We start from the raw sequence: 18,419 nt of genomic DNA on the forward strand, positions 1-18,419 counted from the left end.
TAGCCCTCAGTATGATATAAAGGTTACGGTTGGCTTTAACCCTTTCATGCACAAATAATGATAACCTACATCAAGATTTTTCTCTCAAGCTTTTTTATTCGTCTTTGGGTTTGAAAAAGAAATAATGGCAGTGGATGGCAACACACATAAGGGTCCAGTGTAGTGGTTGACACATAACTGTGACATTAATTCATATAAGAGAAAACAACATTTGGATAGCTGTCCACTCTGGTAACCGCTGTTCCTGAAAGGGTTAAAGAGGGAGGCTGGAAGGGGGAAAATACTTTTTCACGGCACCGTACTTAATTTGATTGTTGTTCTTGCCACTGCTCCCACACATCCAGGAAGCATAATTCAAGCAACAAATAACATTTCTTTATTCGGATTGTGTGGTGCTTAATTGCACCGCACAAATAATATATCTACATCAGGGCTTAAAGACCAACTTCATCACAATTGAATGCCATCATTTGGAAAAATTAATAACAATCATGAGTTGTGTTTCATTACAAAAACATATTTCAACAATGTGATGCCACGGGAGTGAACATCCACACCCCGTCACACCTCTTGTCCGTACCATCTCAAGACATGGAACAAGAGGGGGGAAAAAACGTTTTCTAAATATTATTTGAGAATCGGGCTATTAAATATTTTCGTCACTACTCAAGCGTAAATGCTTAGTTACTCCCCTGCACAAAAATCCCAATCAGCATTTGATAGGTGGACAACAATATTCTGCTGGTTCATTTGCACCAAATGTTGAGCATTCATGGTAGCAATCTAGAGTAGTTTAGCCACGATTGGCTGACTTGCGCGCTTCCCCTCTGTTGTATGGGGTTCCACAGGGTTCAATTTTGAGGCCCCTGTTGTTTTCACTGAATTTGCTGCGCTTAGATTCCATCCGAAGAACACACGGTATTTCCTTCCACTGCTATGCAGATGACTATCAGATCTATTTCACGCCAAGGAAAAATGGATGTTCCCCTTAAGACCACTTTTGTCCTGTCGAGAGGAAATCAAAGCATGTTGTCAAAAAAAATTCTTAAATTTCAGCAAAAAGAAAACAGATGTTACGGTGTTTGGTCCCAATGGCCTTTGTGCATACCACCTGTGTGACCTGTGCCCTCTAGCATCTTATCTAAAGCAAACAGTCTCAAATTTGGATTTTAAATTGGACTGGCAAATCGGTGCTGTTGTTAAATTGAGCTTCTATCATCTTCGGCAATTGGCTAAAATAGAATCTTTCCTTTCTCAACAGCACTTAAAAACAGAAACGTATGCCTTTGTTACATCTCGGCTAGATTCTGTCGGCTAGATTCTGTAGTGCAATTAATTTTGGCGTCATCCAGTCCTCTCTCAAGCCCTCCCCAGTTGTTCCAATATGCTGCTGCCCGCCTTCTAACTATCTACATAAATATGCTTCAAAGCTGAAAAACTGATTTTGCCTTTTTGCCGGTCTTTTTTGGAACATAACGAAGGACCGCTGTAATAAGTACAGAAAAAAAAATGGGTGGTTATATTGCAGGACAAACAAGTGCAGCGAATGGCTTTGACATAAATTGTTGTGAACGTAAGTTAAAGTGCAGTATGTGTGTGCATTTGTTTTTTTTTTGTGCAAATACAGGTGTGCGAAAAGGAGAAGCTGCTTACAGAAAGGAACCAACTGAAGGCTTGTATGGGAGAACTATGGGAGAACTTCTCCTGTCTGTCCCAGGAGGTGTGCAGGGATGTCCAGCTGAGCCCCGAACAGGTTCAGTCATTGCACCACTACTGCCCGGTCCTCCGACCCAGCATTTCCACTGCCAGCAATCACGCTGCCTACGATCCCAGGCCGTGTAACACACCCGACACCGCCAACATGGATCTGGCTGTCTGTTTGGACTCCGCCGCACCTGAAACAAACATTCCCGCTTCTCCTGGCCCTTTGGATATCAACTCGGTCGGAAACGGGGAAGACAAAGATATGGACGGCCAATACATTGGCTTGTACACAGATTCAGGGCTGACCGTGGAAAAATACGCTCATCAGACAGTGACCGTTGATTTCTGCCAGGAAATGACGGAAAAATGTACAACCGACGAGCAGCCACGCAAGGACTCGACTAATTAATGGTTTATAGATTTATTCTTTTTTTTTTACATGTTTAATGTTGTTTTTATTCTTATTTAATTATACTAATTTGACAAACCCTCTTGAGAGGGTGGTTGAGATACCCAGCTTCTGCCAGCATTCGCTAAAAAAAAAAAAAAAAAACACAAAAAAAGATTTGTATGTATTTATGTTTTTCATGATTTCCTTTTTTTTTTTGTGAACAGTCGACACTAACGTTGTCTTAATAGCAGAAATACTGTTCGCAAAGTATTCTCTTACGGAATGTGAGAGGTTCTCACTAAATCCTTCCAACGGTGCTATCTACGGCCCTGGCAGCAGCTTTGAGAGTCAGGGTGGCTTCATGTTTTTGGTGTGTCACCCATAACACAAAGAGGAACCTCAGCGGACAAAAAAAAAAAAAACAACTCTTTCTGTTTTTAGCAGTTTATAAGTGGCTCTGTGCCTTTGCTGGCATGTTTCCCACCCTTTCTTTCTGCAATTCTGGCTCCATCGGTCTTCTCTACCTCTCTCTGACTCTGTTCCATGTGCATCTTTTCTCGCTTTTTAGCTGTAAGTGAGCCTTTTCATCTACAGCGATTCAAAACTCAGGAAAACAACAAAAAAAAGCAACAACAGAAAAAAAAAACCCCAACCTCTGAATGTTCAACATAACTCATGCAAGATAAGGAGCCGGATTTTGTACATGCGGACGTTCTCATGCAATTAGATTGTAAAATGTCGATGCAAAAATGTCTCGTGATTTTGTACAGGCTGTAAACTGATCACATTCCCTTTTTTTGCCTTCTTAAGCTCTCAATGTAAAGTTTGGTTTTGTTTAATTTTTTTTTTTTGCTGGCAGAAACATGTTTTCTCTCTCTAACCAGCGCTACCCATTCATCGTTTGGACATTGATTCAGTGTTTGTTTGACAACATGTATATAGCGTGAGCATGATGACTGTCTCAATGAATGTTTTTCTTTTTTTTTTTCCCCCACCAAGGATACAGAAAGCATCTTACTGCTGCGGGAAGATTTTTGACTTTTGTCATTTCATATACAGTGGTACCTCTACTTACGAATGTCTCTTCATACGAAATTTTCAAATTACGAAACAGTCTCAACAGGAAAACATTGCCTCTTGTTACGAAAGGTAAAAATACAGTATGGGCTGCTACTCGCAGCTCCGAGTTTCCTGAACGCCACATACTTGTAGCTGCTCTGCCATTGGCTACTACCGTGCATCATCCTGGCGTCTCATTGGCTAAAAGGGACTTCCACCGTATGTGTTTATGTGTGTAGATAGATAGATAGATTTGTGTCCATGCAGCATCCTCGTCGTTCCCCCCCTCAGGCCAAGAGGTGTAGTTTTAAGATAGTTTTAACTCAATGTGAATCACCCACAAAAAGTGTTCACCAGTCGGGCGATCGCTCACTATGATGATCATTTTCGAAGGGTTGTTAAAAGTCAACAAAAGCAAATGTCCTTGGATCAGTTCTTTACGAAATGCCAGGGAAAAACCTCTTCTGAGACAGAACATGAACTAAAGAGTGTAAAAAACGATGAGGACGCAGTTAAAAGTTAAATGACCATTTTTTTACTCTTTGCTTTTTGTTTTTTACATGATGCACAACTCTCATTTATTGCGCAATAATCTAATTGTAACATGTATTTGTTACATATTTTGATGCATTTTTATGCATTAGGAAACATTTACGTCTGAATTTTGGGGAGGGGGGGGGCTTTGAACGAATTAGGGCATTTACTTGGAAAACGCGTCTCCACTTACAAATTTTTCAAGTTCAGAAATTTCTTCCAGAACCAATTAATTTTGTTCGTCGAGGTACCACTGTAGTTGAATACGCCCCCTCCACACTGAAGGGCGAGTGCTCTTAATTCTCAGGAAAACAGTTTAACAGACGCGCATACGGATGGACGGACGCATTTCGTGGCACAAACGCATCCAAAATTGAAGCTTCGCGTGTCCACACACACACACGCACACACACACACACACACACACACACACACACGAAGCTTCAATGAAGATGGTTTCAATTTGCGTCAAGTCAGCTCTTCCCTTTTACCTCCGTAGTTCAAGTGAATGAATTTTTGAGGAAAGCTGTTTTTGTATTTTCAACCGATCTCGTTTTTTTTCTGAACATTGTTTGAAGAAACCATCTGCATAGACTGCGGTTGGTGTGATTCATCAGATTTTTTTTTTTTTTTTTAGTACTTCACATTATTCTCAAATGTATGAAGGAGGTATCAGGGCCACACAATCAATACAAAATGAATAAAGTCGTACGTTGACGAGAACAACCTTGTAGTATAACAAGATAAAAGCTGTGTATTTTATCAGATCTAACTTACAGTATTATCAGCATAACATAAGCGTGGTGAAATCGATGACTGTTGAAGATCTCGGTCAAGTTTGACGTTTTAACTTTCACGAACAATAAAATTTTTTTGTTTTCATTCGGTTTCCTCGTTTAACTCCGGTCACTTCAGCGGACAGCTGATGTCAACAGGTTGCAGGGTGCGTGAAAGGGTTAAAGGTGATACATATTTTTTTTTTGCGGGGTGCTTTGGAAGAGCGACATGGACCGAGATGGCTTTTTTTTTTTTTTTTTTGGGATTGTTTGATCATCAGTCTTTAAATAATTATAACCTAAGTCTGTAAAACTCATGACCCCCCCCAACCCCCCCTCAAAGAAATATCCTTTTATTCTGATCATATTGAGATTCAATATACGTCTGCGTGGCCCTAATACTTGTTCATATGAATGAAAGGAAAAAAAAAACACTCAAAGGCATGTTCACTGATGGTCTTTTTGTCAAGTTTCAGATGATACCCATAAAAAGATGGGGGGGGGGCACTCAAATACACACCTCAAAACTACCTGTCAAACCTGAACAAACCTCTTCATGTCACCTCGTACCGTCATTCCCATGATTTTTATTTATTTTAATTTTTTTAATTGAATGAATGTATTGTCGAAAAAGCACGTGTATAGGTGGTGGCATTTATTGTGCAAAGATTTGAGCGTCGTATTTTGATATGCGTGCATTCTGACTATTGCTGAAGCCGACTTAGCGGGTCTAGCATGTCTGGCTCCAAAGTTTTCTTTGGAGCAGCTTGTCTTTAAAATGACTTGCTAACAATGATTTGATTTTTTTTTTTTTTGAAAGAAACTGGTTGTGTCAGGAATTAAAATGGCCACTTCACAATTTCATCCAGATAAAGTATTAGCAGTTGTACTCGAAATACATACATAGAAATTTAGCGAAAAAAATAAATACACACACACAAAAAAAAAAAAGTAAAGCAGCGTATACTTATAATAGTTTGGCATGAGGTCATTGGATATGTTCGTAAGAATAATGATGAATACCCAATGACCTGTGATTGTATTATTTTGACGGGATACCCGATAAAACCCAAGGGCGTCAGCAAATGATTCCAACAAAATTGCTAGCATGGACAATATTATCTTTGTATGAATCTGAAGCTATATATAGATTCATCTAAAAAAAATCACAGCTGGGAAGCGTGTATCATGCAAATGTACAGACGCTTGTTTCGTCTAGATTTCAGCTAACGCAAGACACGGATGGATACTGTGATTCGAAACGCACAACGTGGAAACCTTTCACCTCCATATTTGCGGTCTTGTCCTGTTTGCTTCAGATGATCGTTTAATTTCCCATTTCCACCCGCCATTGTGTGACGGCAGTGTTACTGGTGAGGACGTGTCAGCTGAAATCAATCAACTCGAAGTTTTTGTTTTTTTTGTTCCATTATTGTTCAAGTGAGTGGGAACGCTTAAAAACCATTACAAAATCTCAATGTTATTTATTCCACGTGACAATTTGACATTTTGGTACAGATTTTAGCAATGATCATGGGAGTTGACTCACTTGATTTGCTTTCCCGGGGCCATATAAAATGATGTAGCGGGCCGGATCTGGCCCCCGGGCCTTGGGTTTGACACATGTGGCCTTGGGTTTTTTTGGTCAGGGCTTGGTTGACCATTCAGTTTCTTCCACACTGAGATGACTTAATCATTGCCTTAAAGGGCCTTTCCGTCTTGCTTCCGAGTCATCCAGAAACAGAAAATGGCTGTCAGGAAATTGTTCCAACAAAGCTGAAAGTACAAAATCGTTCAAACGCCTCCTCGACTCTCTCAATAATTTTGTCAATGGCATGCATTCTGCTCGTGTGTATTCATTAAATATAAAATAAGCGTGAAATGACTTCATAAAATTATTGATAAAAACTGCAATGTGTTTGGAAGTAAAAGCAAGCTCAAGTACGCTCTCTCTCACCTTCGGCCCAAAATGGCGTCTGTATGAAATTTCATTGCTAATCAAAATTTGGATTTGTTGTTGTTTTTTTTAATCAACAATGAAAACCATTACAAAGATTTTCCAGATTTTGGTTTTAAGATTGACTTCTCTTTCCACATTTCGACTCTCAACTATTTATTTTACAAGCATTTTAGGAAACCAGCTGAGAAACATTTCCGAAGTCCTCTCATCCGTTTATTATTTCCGAATTCTCAAAGCCACACCCTCAAGCATACGCCTCCACACACAGGCAGCGTTTTTCATCCGATTAGTTCACACACTGAATATGCTGTGGCGCCGCCTTACTTCTGATTCCGCAACGCATCGGCGGGTGTTCCGCGGTTTCCCGTAAAGATGCACTGTTTTTGCTCTTAATGACGTGACTGTCTTTTGATTTCTACAAACTGGAAAAGTCTCGTTTAGCAGTAAAGGTGCGAAGACTTTGAGAGTTGGCCTTTGAGCATCTTCGTCACATACGACAAAATTGATGATTGTGATAATTACCTTGGAGGTGAATGGCAATCATTCTGATATTTTTTTGTGGTCCATACAGTAAAGAAAAGTAATCTGATAGCACTTCACGATGACAATTGTCTTTTTTTTTTTTTTTTTTAAAACGACATTAGCATTCAGGGTGTTGGGATCTGTTTCCTCGACTTTGTTTTTTTGGTTTTAATTTTTTTTTTTTTAAATTGTGGTCACGTTGGTGTCTAACACTGAAGTTGCCAAAAAAAAGCTTTTTTTTTTTTTTTTCTTTGCCAGGTTTAACCAAGCTCCATTTTTTTGATGTCCTCGGTACATGGGCAAATATATGATAGTTCATATTGGCATTTCTCGTGGCTTTTCCACTCCAAAGGTGAAATGGGAAAAAACAAAATCAACCTTATTTATTTTTCTTTTATAGATGCCTCAAATTTATCCCCCCCAAAAATGACAAATTGTGGTTGAATGGATAGGCTGTGAATATCAAGTATACAAATGTTTACATAAATAGTTGTCGACTGTGACAACCGATTTTTTTGCCATGTAAAATTTTGCATGATTAGATTTGAGATTGTTTTTTTTTTTTTTTTCAATTTTATGATGTGAAGTGACAAACAATGGGTTTTCTTACCTTCTATTTATGGGATGGGTCAGCGTGGTTCAATAGGTGGCTTCCTCCCCACATACAGTATGCATGCCTTAGAACTTGCAGAGGCCATAGTTCACATCCAAGTGAACTGAGTGTATGCAGGGGCCGTGGCCCCAACCCAAGTCACCAGTGCAACTTTTTCACACTGATCTACCTGTGAAATGACTCATACCTCTCATAACTGGTCAATGACTATATCAACAAACCGCATCAGGTGTTTTTTCTACGTTTTTTTTTTTTTTTTTTAACTCTTTGGACTATTGTTCACTAGCAAGTTTTTTGGTGCATCGTTTCATGTAATAACTTGTAGTTGAAATGGTTTTCATTTGGATAGTTTGTCCTCTTGTCTATTTTTTAAAAAATGCTGTAATGTGCTTACTCTCGACAAGTATCGAATATTTTTTTATGCTCAATTCTGTCAGAATTTGACATTCTGTAAATATATGGTGAAAACCTCTCTTCAATTCATTTTAATTGGCAGTGTCATATAAATTACAGTACTGTACCTTTTTTGTCTGTATGCCATTTCGCTTGATGAAATAAACATGCGTATCACTGCTGTTTTTACAAATCTTAACACACGTGTCCGTCATTAACTGAAGTTTTCACTCAAGGCATTTTTTGAGAAAGCACCATAAGCAGGAATAAAGAATTGAATCCATTCTGGTCTTTTTGCTCTCTCTCTCTCTCTCTCTCTCTCTCTCTCTCTCTCTCTCTCTCTCTCTATATATATATATATAAGATATCCATCCATTTTCTGATCACTTTATCCTCACAAGGGTCACAGGGCGTGTTGGAGCCTCTCCCAGCTGTCTTCGGGCAGTAGGCGGGGTACATACACCTTGAACTGGCTGCCAGCTAATCGCAGGGCACACACAGATGAACAACCATCCGCGCTCACACTCACACCTAGGGACAATTTAGAGTGTTCCATGAGCCTGCCATACATGTTTTTGGAAATTGGAGTACCCGGAGAAAACCCAACCAGGCACGGGGAGAACATGCAAACTCCACACAGGAAGGCCGGAGCCGGAATTGAACTCACGACCTCTGCACTGTGAGGCGTGCGTGCTAACCGGATATGCTAACCAGTCGCCCACCGTGGCACAAGTAAGCAGACTCCTCACATTGTGAAGAGTTGCCCGGATCCGTATTTTCCACAGGAGGGCATTCCCAGCGGGTGGACCAAGTGCACCTCTCGGCATGGAAACTACCATGAGGTGACACTGGAATTAAGATTTTAAAAATCAAAATGAAATGACACCCTGATGAGTTTCATTTCATTTTTTTTTTTAAATAACAAACAAAAAAAAAAAACATCAGTCAACTGAAACATGAATTTATAAAAACCTCACGGACGTCCGTCCCGGAACTACGCCCATTTTTGGGAAGGAAGACGAGAAGTTTTTTTTTAAAAAAAACGACGGATTAAGCAAGGGTGGAAGTGGGTTTCCGTCTGCCCTTTAAACGTCCTTAACCTGACAGAAAATGTGGTGTCGGGAAGTAAAATAAGGCCAGAGTGTAGCTGTCGCTCTATTTTCTTAACAGGCTCGAGTAGTTCATCTCAACCGTATTTTTTAACAACACCGCCATCTAGTGGACAGTCACAGAACATAACGGCGGACACCCATTTCACTTCGGATCAACGGTGAAGAAAACTGTTGGATGTTCCTCGGTACCCGCCCACCGTGCTGATGGCTAGGATTTATAAAAGCAAAGTTTTTATCATTATTTTATGTTGTCATAGTAACTAACAGTAATGTTTAGTTGCTTATCACAAAGACATTAAAAATATAAGGAAACAGTAATGCCATTTTTATTTGATTAATGGACAGTCAGATCAGATGTTGATGTGAGCATTAAGTAATGATAAACAACATAAATTTGGGTGACTACCGATTGCAGTTTTGGCACATTAGGCGACGTTTAGATTCCTACGTCACAGGTTTAGACTGTCATGTCGCATGACTGTACAGCAAGTGAGAAAGGACATATTACTGCTCAACTGCTCATCTGTCATGTCTTGTGTTCCGACTCCATGGTATCCCGATGCACATTCTGTCAGATTGGGGGCCTCAATTTGGGTCTCAAGTGTAGAAAATATTTTGCAGATCCACAGCCAGCCTCCCTTCATGATAAGACCAGCAATCAAGTCCAAGTGAGAGGGTTCAACCAAGAGCTGGAGACGGCTCTCCGTTGTGTCTCCCTCCATCAACCGGCATCATGGGCCTGTCAGCTTCTATGGGTTGAATACGCTCTCCATGCGGGATCTGCATCTGGCGAGCAGCTCACGCAAGTTAGGGCCTCGATTCATCGGGCTGTTTGAGGTGGAGGCGATTGTGAACCCGGTTGATGTCAAACTCCGCCTCCCACCTACTCTCAAGGTCCATCCATGTGTCGCTGCGCAAGCCTGTGGAGTTCAGTTCCCTGTGTGTCAATGTATGCTTCAAACTATTGTAGAACGACCGGGTGTCCACCCTCGGTCGCACGAATGGAACTGTAGGAAGTGGGAATGGTGTGGTGTCCTGTGTGTAGATTAAACTGTTGTGGAAATGAGGCTTGGATCTTGTGTTCTGTGTGTCGACGTACATAAGCAACGAGTAACATTAGCCAACCACGCTGTATGTGGCCGGTCCTTATAAGAAGGGAAGCACAAAAGATTTGGGAGGTGGTGACTTTGACAACAGCACTTGACAAGAATAAAGTCTTTATTCAAGAAAGAAAAAAAAATAGCTGTGTCAAACGGAATTCTTCAACCAAACCCAGCAATGGCTCAGCAGACTCTGGAGCAATGCTGTGACAGACCCCGCTTCTCAAAAAAAAAAAAAAAAAATACACAACACTTATCATTTGTAGTTATATGAATTGATCACTACTTGGACCGTATTTCCAAATATAAACACATGGGTCACAAACCTCACTCTGAAGCACTCACAGACAAATACGCGTGAGATTTACTGTCATCAACATAAGTAGACAAAAGTCTGCGTTTTTGCAAAAATCATAATGAGATCACTTTTTTCGAACCGTGCTTTGAAAAATGTTGACTCATCCAAAGCAACATTTACCACAGTGGCCATCACACAACAGATACTTCCCAAACACAGAAAGAAACTCTCACTTTTTATTGTTTCTTTTCATTTATACTTACTGCAACTTAAATTAATTATCTCTCTCTATGTATATTAGATATAGATATGCTCTTCCATATTCTAATTACCTTGCTGCTTAACAAACCTCGCTGGCAGCCCACCTACAGCACCTTCACTCTGACTTGAACAGATTATAGATTTCCTGGCAGTCCAGTTCACAGACGTTTGTCGGGTTTTGATCAGACGAGTTCGAAACCTCTTCCTGTCTGCTGCACCGCCGCCTCAGTCTTTAGCATCTCCCACCCCGTCGGCATTAATGGCAAACATGGCTTCCGCCTCTGGCAGGCAAGGTGAGTCGTAGATTTTACAGATTCTCGTTTCTCCTCGGCCTTTTCTCAGATACAGCCTGCAAGGAAAATACATTTGGAGCTTGGGGGACAATCGGATGCATGATGGAACTGTGAAAACGGGGACGTTTCTGTAACCTTTCAAGTTTCCTAAAAGCTTGTCTTTTTCAAGTCGTAAGCAGCCACATACAGTGGGACCTCTATTTTCGGACGTCTCTTCATACGAAATTTTCAAGTTACAAAACCTTTCAACAGGAAAATATTGCCTCTTGTTTTGAAAGAAATTTAAAGATACAAAAGGTAAAAATATTAATAATTTTGGGGGGCGCTTGGAACGGATTAGGGGCATTTACATGGAAAATGTGTCTCTAATTACAAAATTTTCGAGTTCAGAAATTTCTTCCAAAACCAATTCATTTTGTAAGTAGAGGTACCACTGTACCAGCACATTGCTGAATGATCTATCGGAGATTTATTTGTTTATTCCTATTCTTCTTAGGCCTTTGAAGACATTTTCTGGCAGTAAAATAAGTACAATAATAAGTAAAGGTAATTTGTTCTTTTAATTAGAAGTGTGTACAGTTATAGTCGTGAATGTTACAACCATTTGACGCATGACTGTGCTAATGGTAACGGCCTTGTGAGCAGTGTTGTAACGTGTGCTACTGTGCTAATAACGTCTACTTTGGTATTATGCCACAGATACTTACTCTGATGTAATTTTCAGTTTTCACACAGTTTTCACACAGTCAACTTCACTGCGTCGTGACTTATTGTAAGTGTTGACTAACTGGATAGCAGGAGATTAGTTTTAAGAGACCAGAATCATCTTTATCTTTCGTTTTTACATGTAGCTTGAGCGCTTCTGCCTTCCTTGGACTTGGCTTGCATGACAATTGGCAGATCACAACCTCGAGTTTTAAGCCCGTATCTCACTGGACGGCAAACGTTTGTGATTGTTTGCGCCCGTAGCTCCCGTTTGTTTTTCGTCAAGGTTTCGTTACATTTTTCAAAAGGTTGCGAAGGTTTGCAAAAAGTTGTTCCCAAATTCTTTTTACTTGCGGCCAACAGTTTTTATCGACACAAACTTCAACATTTCTTTGCAACGAGAAAAACTGTTTGCAACCTGCAACTGTTAGCAACAAGCGCTATGTGTGCAAACACTCTCAAGCAGTTCCAAGTCAGTGAGATATGGGCTTTAGCTTCAAAACATGAAATAAAAGTGCTCTGGATAATTCTTACAAGTGCATGGATAGGTCACCACACTCAATACAAGACAAACATTTTTTTGCGTTGGAAGTCTGACAAAAACAGAAAGTCGACCCCCGCTAGGGAAATGATGGACTGTGGCAACCCACCAAGAGCAAAAACCCATAAATATATGACGGCCATTATAATATCATATGTATTACCTGGAAAAAAAAAACAAACTTTTGTTATGTATTTAGTAACAGTCCCAAAGTCTTGAATAAGGTTGTTTTCCATGAAAAATGGGTGCTGGATGATAAATAAATTAATAAAAAATATTAGTAGTATGATTAGATGCAACATCTCAACTGAGGGACGAGCTTCTTCTTTTTTTTTTTTTTTTTTAAAAGGAATTAAGATTAGTATCAATGATGGATTCGGTTTTGAAAGGACAAGTTTAAAATAACAAGAAACTATTTTCGGATGATAGTTTGCGGTATAATTACGGTTCAAACGAAAAATAATAATGACCATTCCAAACCATGGCAAGTGTAACTGAACGGCAGTACGTGCAAAGAATCGCTAAAGATGAAATGAACACTGCCACCTACCGCGTAGTGGACGCATGAGCCAAAATGTTGCCGCCAATTGGCTTCTTTGGATCAGCAGAGAACATGGCAGCCCCATCGACCTGTGCGACCACCTGGTTGGTTATTACCACTGCCACGCCAAACTGTTGTGGGCACAGGTTGAGAAAAAGATGACTAAGGGAATACATCATGATTCTATTTTGAGAGCCTCTTTAAGTGTGGCAGGGATGGGTAATTGACAAGCCCGATCAACCCCAAAAACCAGATCGCATAAAGCCCAATACAGCTGAGCTCGCTTTTGAAAGAAATTGGAATTGCACTATTCCCACTGCATAAAAAAAAAAAAAAAAAAAAAAATCTGATGTGTTGCATGTGGGCAAAAGCATCAGAATTGAGCTGCAACGTGAACATAGCCCAAAACTGTTTCTAAAAAAAAAAAAAATGAGGAGAGCAAAATACACAATTTTCAAGGCACCGTAAACAAAGGCCATCAACAACCACCCACCATACCTCGTCAGCCAGCCTGAGCAGCATGCGTAGAAAGCGTCCCAAATGCGCTTGTCTGGCTGACAGTTCACCTCGGCCCGAGTAGTCTGTTCGATACAGAGCTGTGGCACTGTCGACTATTAACAGGGCATACCTATGAACACACACGCGACCAGATAAATGCAAGACCTCGCATTCCATATACACTGCAAGGACCACCAAAAGGCCAATGTTTGTTTTGTGTTTTTTTTTCTTTCTAATTTTCGGTACGGGGATGGAAAAAAGTAAATGGCCCAAAATAATTTACAGTACAACAGCTGACTGTGATATTAGAACAAACGGGGATTTGTTTACTTTGGACACCAGCTCAAATAACAATTTCGAATTTTCGCCAGGTTGGATGAGTGTGTCAAGTTTTGTGAGTTTTCGTGAATGGTCTTTGGCCTGAAATATGCAATTCATTGTGCAAAAAAAGTAACAGCAGTAATAATAAAAATAAGTTCTACAGCACAGGTGTCAAAGTCAAGGCCCGGGGGCCAGATCTGGCCCGCCACATCATTTTATGTGGCCCGCGAAAGTAAATCAAGCAGTTTGATGAAGCCTGCTCAAGTCTGAACCAAAATTTCAAATTGTCACGTGTAATCCACAATAACGGTCATTATTCTTGACTTCTGATTTGAAAACTTGTTATTCATCAATTTGTTGTGTGCTGTGCATGTAATATGTGAAGGTGATTAATCATTTATATGGTTTCCCAAAATTCATAACGGCCCTCCAAGGCAAACCGTAACTACAATGTGGTCCACGACAAAAATGAGTTTGACACCCCTGTTCTACAGAAACAATAGGAACCTCGTAGTGGTCATTGCTCGGGCGCTAATAAAAGGTCCAAAATCTATTTTGAACAATGACTTGAAAAATTGTACAGAGGGCAAAAAAAAAAAAAAAAAAAGTCAAAGGAAAAATTTTTTTTAATCACAATTGTTTTTAATCCAAACTGACCTGGATTCAGCCATCATGGCAGATGCCTGATACAACAGCTGAGTCTGATGATCCGTGTTAAAAGCTCGAGCGTAGGCCACATTGTCCAGAACATCACCGCCCACCAGCCCATATCTAGTGACACAAAAAAACATAACTTGGCAAATGCATCCTTTTGATTTGATGATTTTTATTTATTTATTTATTTTTTACATATTCGGTTGTGAATTATTCAATTTTTTGCAGAGTTCTTGCTCCATGGCTTGCTGCGCCATTGATTTCAAGTCATGAAAACAAAGGGAACACATGCCGTATTTTTCGCCCTCTAAGGCGCTTCGGCGTACAGTGGTACATCTACTTACAAACGTCTCTTTATATGAAATTTTCAAGTTACGAAATGTCTCAAAAGGAAAATATTGCCCCTTGTTCCGAAAGAAATTTCAAGATACGAAAGGTAAAAATACAGTCTGGCCTGCTACTCGCACCTCCGAATTTCCTGAACGGAACAAACTTATAGCTGCTCTGCCACTGGCTATTACCGAGCATCTTCCTGGCATCCCATTGGCTAAGAGGGACCTCTACCGTATGTGTCTGTGTGTGTAGATGAATAAATAGATAGATATTTGTCTATGCAGCATACTCGTCATTCGCCCCTCGGGCCATGAGGCGTTCCGATAGTTTTAAGTAAATGTGAATCACCCAGAAAAAGTGTTCACCAGTCGGGCGATCACTATGCCGATGTGTGCCTTGGACATTTTCGAAGAATTGTTAAAAGCCAGGCTAAAACTACTTGTGAGAGAGAACATCAACTAAAGAGGGCAAAAAACGATAAGGAGGCAGTTAAAAGTTAAATGACCATTTTTATTCTTTACCCTATTCTTTGTTTTTGACATTATGCACAAGTGTCATTTATTATGCAATAATCTAATTGTAACATGTATTTGTTACATATTTTGATGCATTTTTATGCTTTAGAAAACATTTGTCTGAATTTTGAGTAGGGCTTGGAACGGATTAGGGCATTTACAAGGAAAACGCGTCTCTACTTACAAAATTTTCGAGTGAAGAAATTTCTTCCAGAACCATTAATTTCGTAAGTAGAGGTACCAATTAGACTGCAAATTTCCCCAGTGTGGGACAAATAAAGGTTATCTTATCTTATCTTATCTTATCTTATCTTATCTTATCTTACCAGTCATTGTATAAGGTGCACCTTCAATGAATGGCCTATATTAAAACTGCCGTTGCCATTGGCTTGACTGTCTTCGCGACGGTCAGACTAAATAAATGGTTAGCCGAGGTAGAAAAAAAATTCAGACTATTATTTATCAAGTCAAGTCAAATTTATTTACATAGCCCAAAAGTCTCAAAGGCCATCACATGTCCACAGTTAACAAATAATGGCATCCTCTGATTATTTAATGACTGATATCCCTTGAAATAAACACACTCAAATTACTGAAGGAGGGCTTGTTTCACTCTTAGTTGCCATTGTGGAAAACATTTCCCAACTCACCTTTCGGCGACAGCCAAGAGTCTCTCTGGTCTGAAGGTTCCTTCTGTGTCGATGTACATGGCTTTCCCTTCCCCACCCCCTTGATCCATGGGAAGCTGTGGGATGGACAAAGGAAACTACATTTTGTAAATGTTTCAATGATCTGTTACTAGATTGCTTTATTTTCATTTATTTTGAAATGTTGAGGGCCCGCGTGGCAACCACTTATTGCTCTGGAAATGAATGAAACACATTTTTGGGGCTGCCTTATAGAACAGATTTAGTTCATAACCCGAATGGACAAAATTTCTAGGCGTATCCTTGGCGTTGAGGGGGTACGGTTTGGTAGGCTCAGTATTTCATCTCTCGTGTGTGCAATGACCTTGCTTTGGAGTCAGCCAATCCTCCATTAAGCGTCTCCAGTTGGTCCAGAATGCTGCTCTAGCATCCCTTCACTGGCTCCCTATACATTTTAGAGTTCTTTTGAAGATCTTCTTATTTGTTTTCACATCTTTAAATGGCCTCGCCCCAGCTTACCTCTCTGAGGTCCTCCGCACCTGCCCGTTACCCCGAGTCTGCGGACCAGACACTATTTGAGATACCAAGAACTAAGCGGAGGCTCAGAAGGTATCGAGACTCTTCCGTTGCTAGTCCCTCTCTTTGGAATGACCTTCCACTGAACATTCTGCAAGCCCCTTCGCTGCCCATCTTGAAAACTCGTCTTAAAACTCATTTTTATTCTTTGGCTTTTGGCTCAGCACGAGACTTGATTTTTCGTTTTACAGTTTTTGTGCTTTCTCCTGTCTTTGGTATTCTTTTATTGTTTGGATTATTTTTGCTTCCATGTACAGCGCTTTGTATACAGCGGTGGTTGTGCTCTATAAATACGGTTGCGTTAAGTACATTCAAATCTTGGTCGCAGTTTTACCGCTGCAAACCCCATTTTAGACATCTCAAAATTAGCATAACAAATGTACAAGTGGTTAGCACATCTGCCTCACAGGTCTGAGATTCTGGATTTGAATTTTTGTGTTCCAGTGTGAGGTTTGCATGTTCTGACGATTCTTGTGTGGGTGCGAATGCTTGTTTGTCTTATATGTGCCCTGCGATTATGCTGGCAAATAGCCCACAAAGTCAACGGGGATGGGCTCCAGCTCGCCCATGACCTGAGTGAGGTTAAGCGGAGGGATGGACTCAAATCAAGTTGTACATAATGTACGCATGAACAATGGATATTAAAGCACTTGAGTTGAAGTGTCACAGCAAATGGTGTCAAGACGTGTTCATATGATATTGAAATAATTGGATGGTACCTGGCATGTGACAGCAAGCGTATGGCACAGCTGGGTCTTCCCTGTTCGAAACTCCCCAAACATCTCTGTGATGGAACCAGTCTCGATCCCGCCTCCAGAAGAAATAAAAAGTAGTGTCACAATTCTTTTTATTCTATTGTAATATGGAATGCCGTCGCTCCTAGGACTGGGCAATTATGGGGAAAAAAAATGTGTTTAAATACACAATTTGTTTATTTTTGTTGTGCTTAGTTTTACAGTTAAGTCCAACCGGGGCGTCATTAAATAGCTAAAAACATGCTAACTTTTGCACTGGTGCGAACTAATTTTCAGTTGGAAACACCAACACGGGAAAAAGAAATAATGATACCAAAGCAAAAAACTACATCAGTCAAAAGCAGTTAAATAATAGCTGATATCTAACCAACTTTGAATTTGTTTTATTTCTATTAGCTCCACAAAATACGACGAGTAGACTTATTAAAATGCCATTTATGGACTAGAAAAATGCATTTTGAACATTTTTACTTGAGAATGGAAGCCTAGTGGCTTTATTCGGTATTGTAAGTGACTAGATCGGGTGACTAGATCGCCCGAGTGGCTCCTTGGAGCTTTTTCAAATATGTTTGCAAAACGAAAAAGATGGGGGCGGGAAATAGATTTTTTGTTATAATATGCTTTCTGTAGGAGGACAAACATGACACAAACATTCTCCACGTTTTCCAATGCTGTAAAAATGTGTGGAATAAATATGGAATTTCAAAATTTCTTTCAACGAGATCTGTGTCATACCCTGCGACATGCGTTTTTATTAGCAGGACGTGATGCCAGGCAGGTGGCTGTTATTTAAAACATACATGGCAATGGCGAGTGATGAAAAAAGCGGAAGAGGCGTGGCCTGGACTGGGGCGTGGCCTGGACGGGGGCGTGGTTACTTACAAAAGTGGCACTAAACATGCTGAAGATGAAGTGTATTAAATTTACACAGTTTGAAAATTGAACAGAAAAAAAATCCCAAGATCGCCACTATTCTTTCAAGTGAAAATTTGTGCAATTTTGCCTATGCATTCCTGGTGAGCACTCCAAATTTGCTGCTCAAAATCAAAACTAAAAAAGTAAACACATTCATTGCCATATTTAAGATTTGCTCATGACTTGTATTCATAAAGTGTTGTGTAAATGTGATAAAAAGCTGTTGATTCTTACCTCATACAGTAACTAAGTTTGTTTGAAAAATGCCGATCCCAAAGAATAATTGCTCCGTCGAATGGCGATTTTGTCGGCATGTTTTTTCACTTTTGTTGCATGATCTGTCAGTGCCACGCATCCACGGGAGCCATAGTTAATTAAGTCACTACAATACACACAATAAGC

General features: G+C 40.1%; 2 protein-coding genes and 1 long non-coding RNA gene across 5 annotated transcripts in view; 2 read left to right on the forward strand and 1 right to left on the reverse strand.

The window, feature by feature from the left end:
- The window catches only part of bach2b (BTB and CNC homology 1, basic leucine zipper transcription factor 2b), a 49,847-nt gene extending 47,099 nt beyond the window's left edge, over positions 1-2,748 (forward strand). Inside the window, exon 5 of the mRNA XM_019871518.1 lies at positions 1,628-2,748. Within this exon, the coding sequence (XP_019727077.1) occupies positions 1,628-2,113 (486 nt within the window). The 3' untranslated portion in view covers positions 2,114-2,748. The remainder of the gene's footprint in view (positions 1-1,627) is intronic.
- A 7,115-nt stretch (positions 2,749-9,863) lies between these two features.
- Positions 9,864-10,286, forward strand: LOC109516751 (uncharacterized). The gene is made up of 2 exons (XR_002168407.1): positions 9,864-9,970; positions 10,176-10,286. It is a non-coding gene; the product is annotated as an uncharacterized LOC109516751 (long non-coding RNA).
- The window catches only part of rad51 (RAD51 recombinase), a 15,723-nt gene continuing 7,572 nt past the window's right edge, over positions 10,269-18,419 (reverse strand). For all 3 annotated transcript variants that reach the window (XM_019871521.1, XM_019871520.1, XM_019871519.1), the window contains 6 exons: positions 17,067-17,158; positions 15,775-15,869; positions 14,280-14,393; positions 13,302-13,431; positions 12,813-12,934; positions 10,269-11,072 (listed from right to left, as the gene is read on the reverse strand). In XM_019871521.1, the coding sequence (XP_019727080.1) occupies positions 10,949-11,072; positions 12,813-12,934; positions 13,302-13,431; positions 14,280-14,393; positions 15,775-15,869; positions 17,067-17,158 (677 nt within the window). In that variant the 3' untranslated portion in view covers positions 10,269-10,948. The remainder of the gene's footprint in view (positions 11,073-12,812; positions 12,935-13,301; positions 13,432-14,279; positions 14,394-15,774; positions 15,870-17,066; positions 17,159-18,419) is intronic.

This window comes from Hippocampus comes, unplaced genomic scaffold (assembly GCF_001891065.2).
Source record: "Hippocampus comes isolate QL1 unplaced genomic scaffold, H_comes_QL1_v1.1 scaffold100, whole genome shotgun sequence".
Classification (NCBI taxonomy): Eukaryota; Metazoa; Chordata; class Actinopteri; order Syngnathiformes; family Syngnathidae; genus Hippocampus; species Hippocampus comes.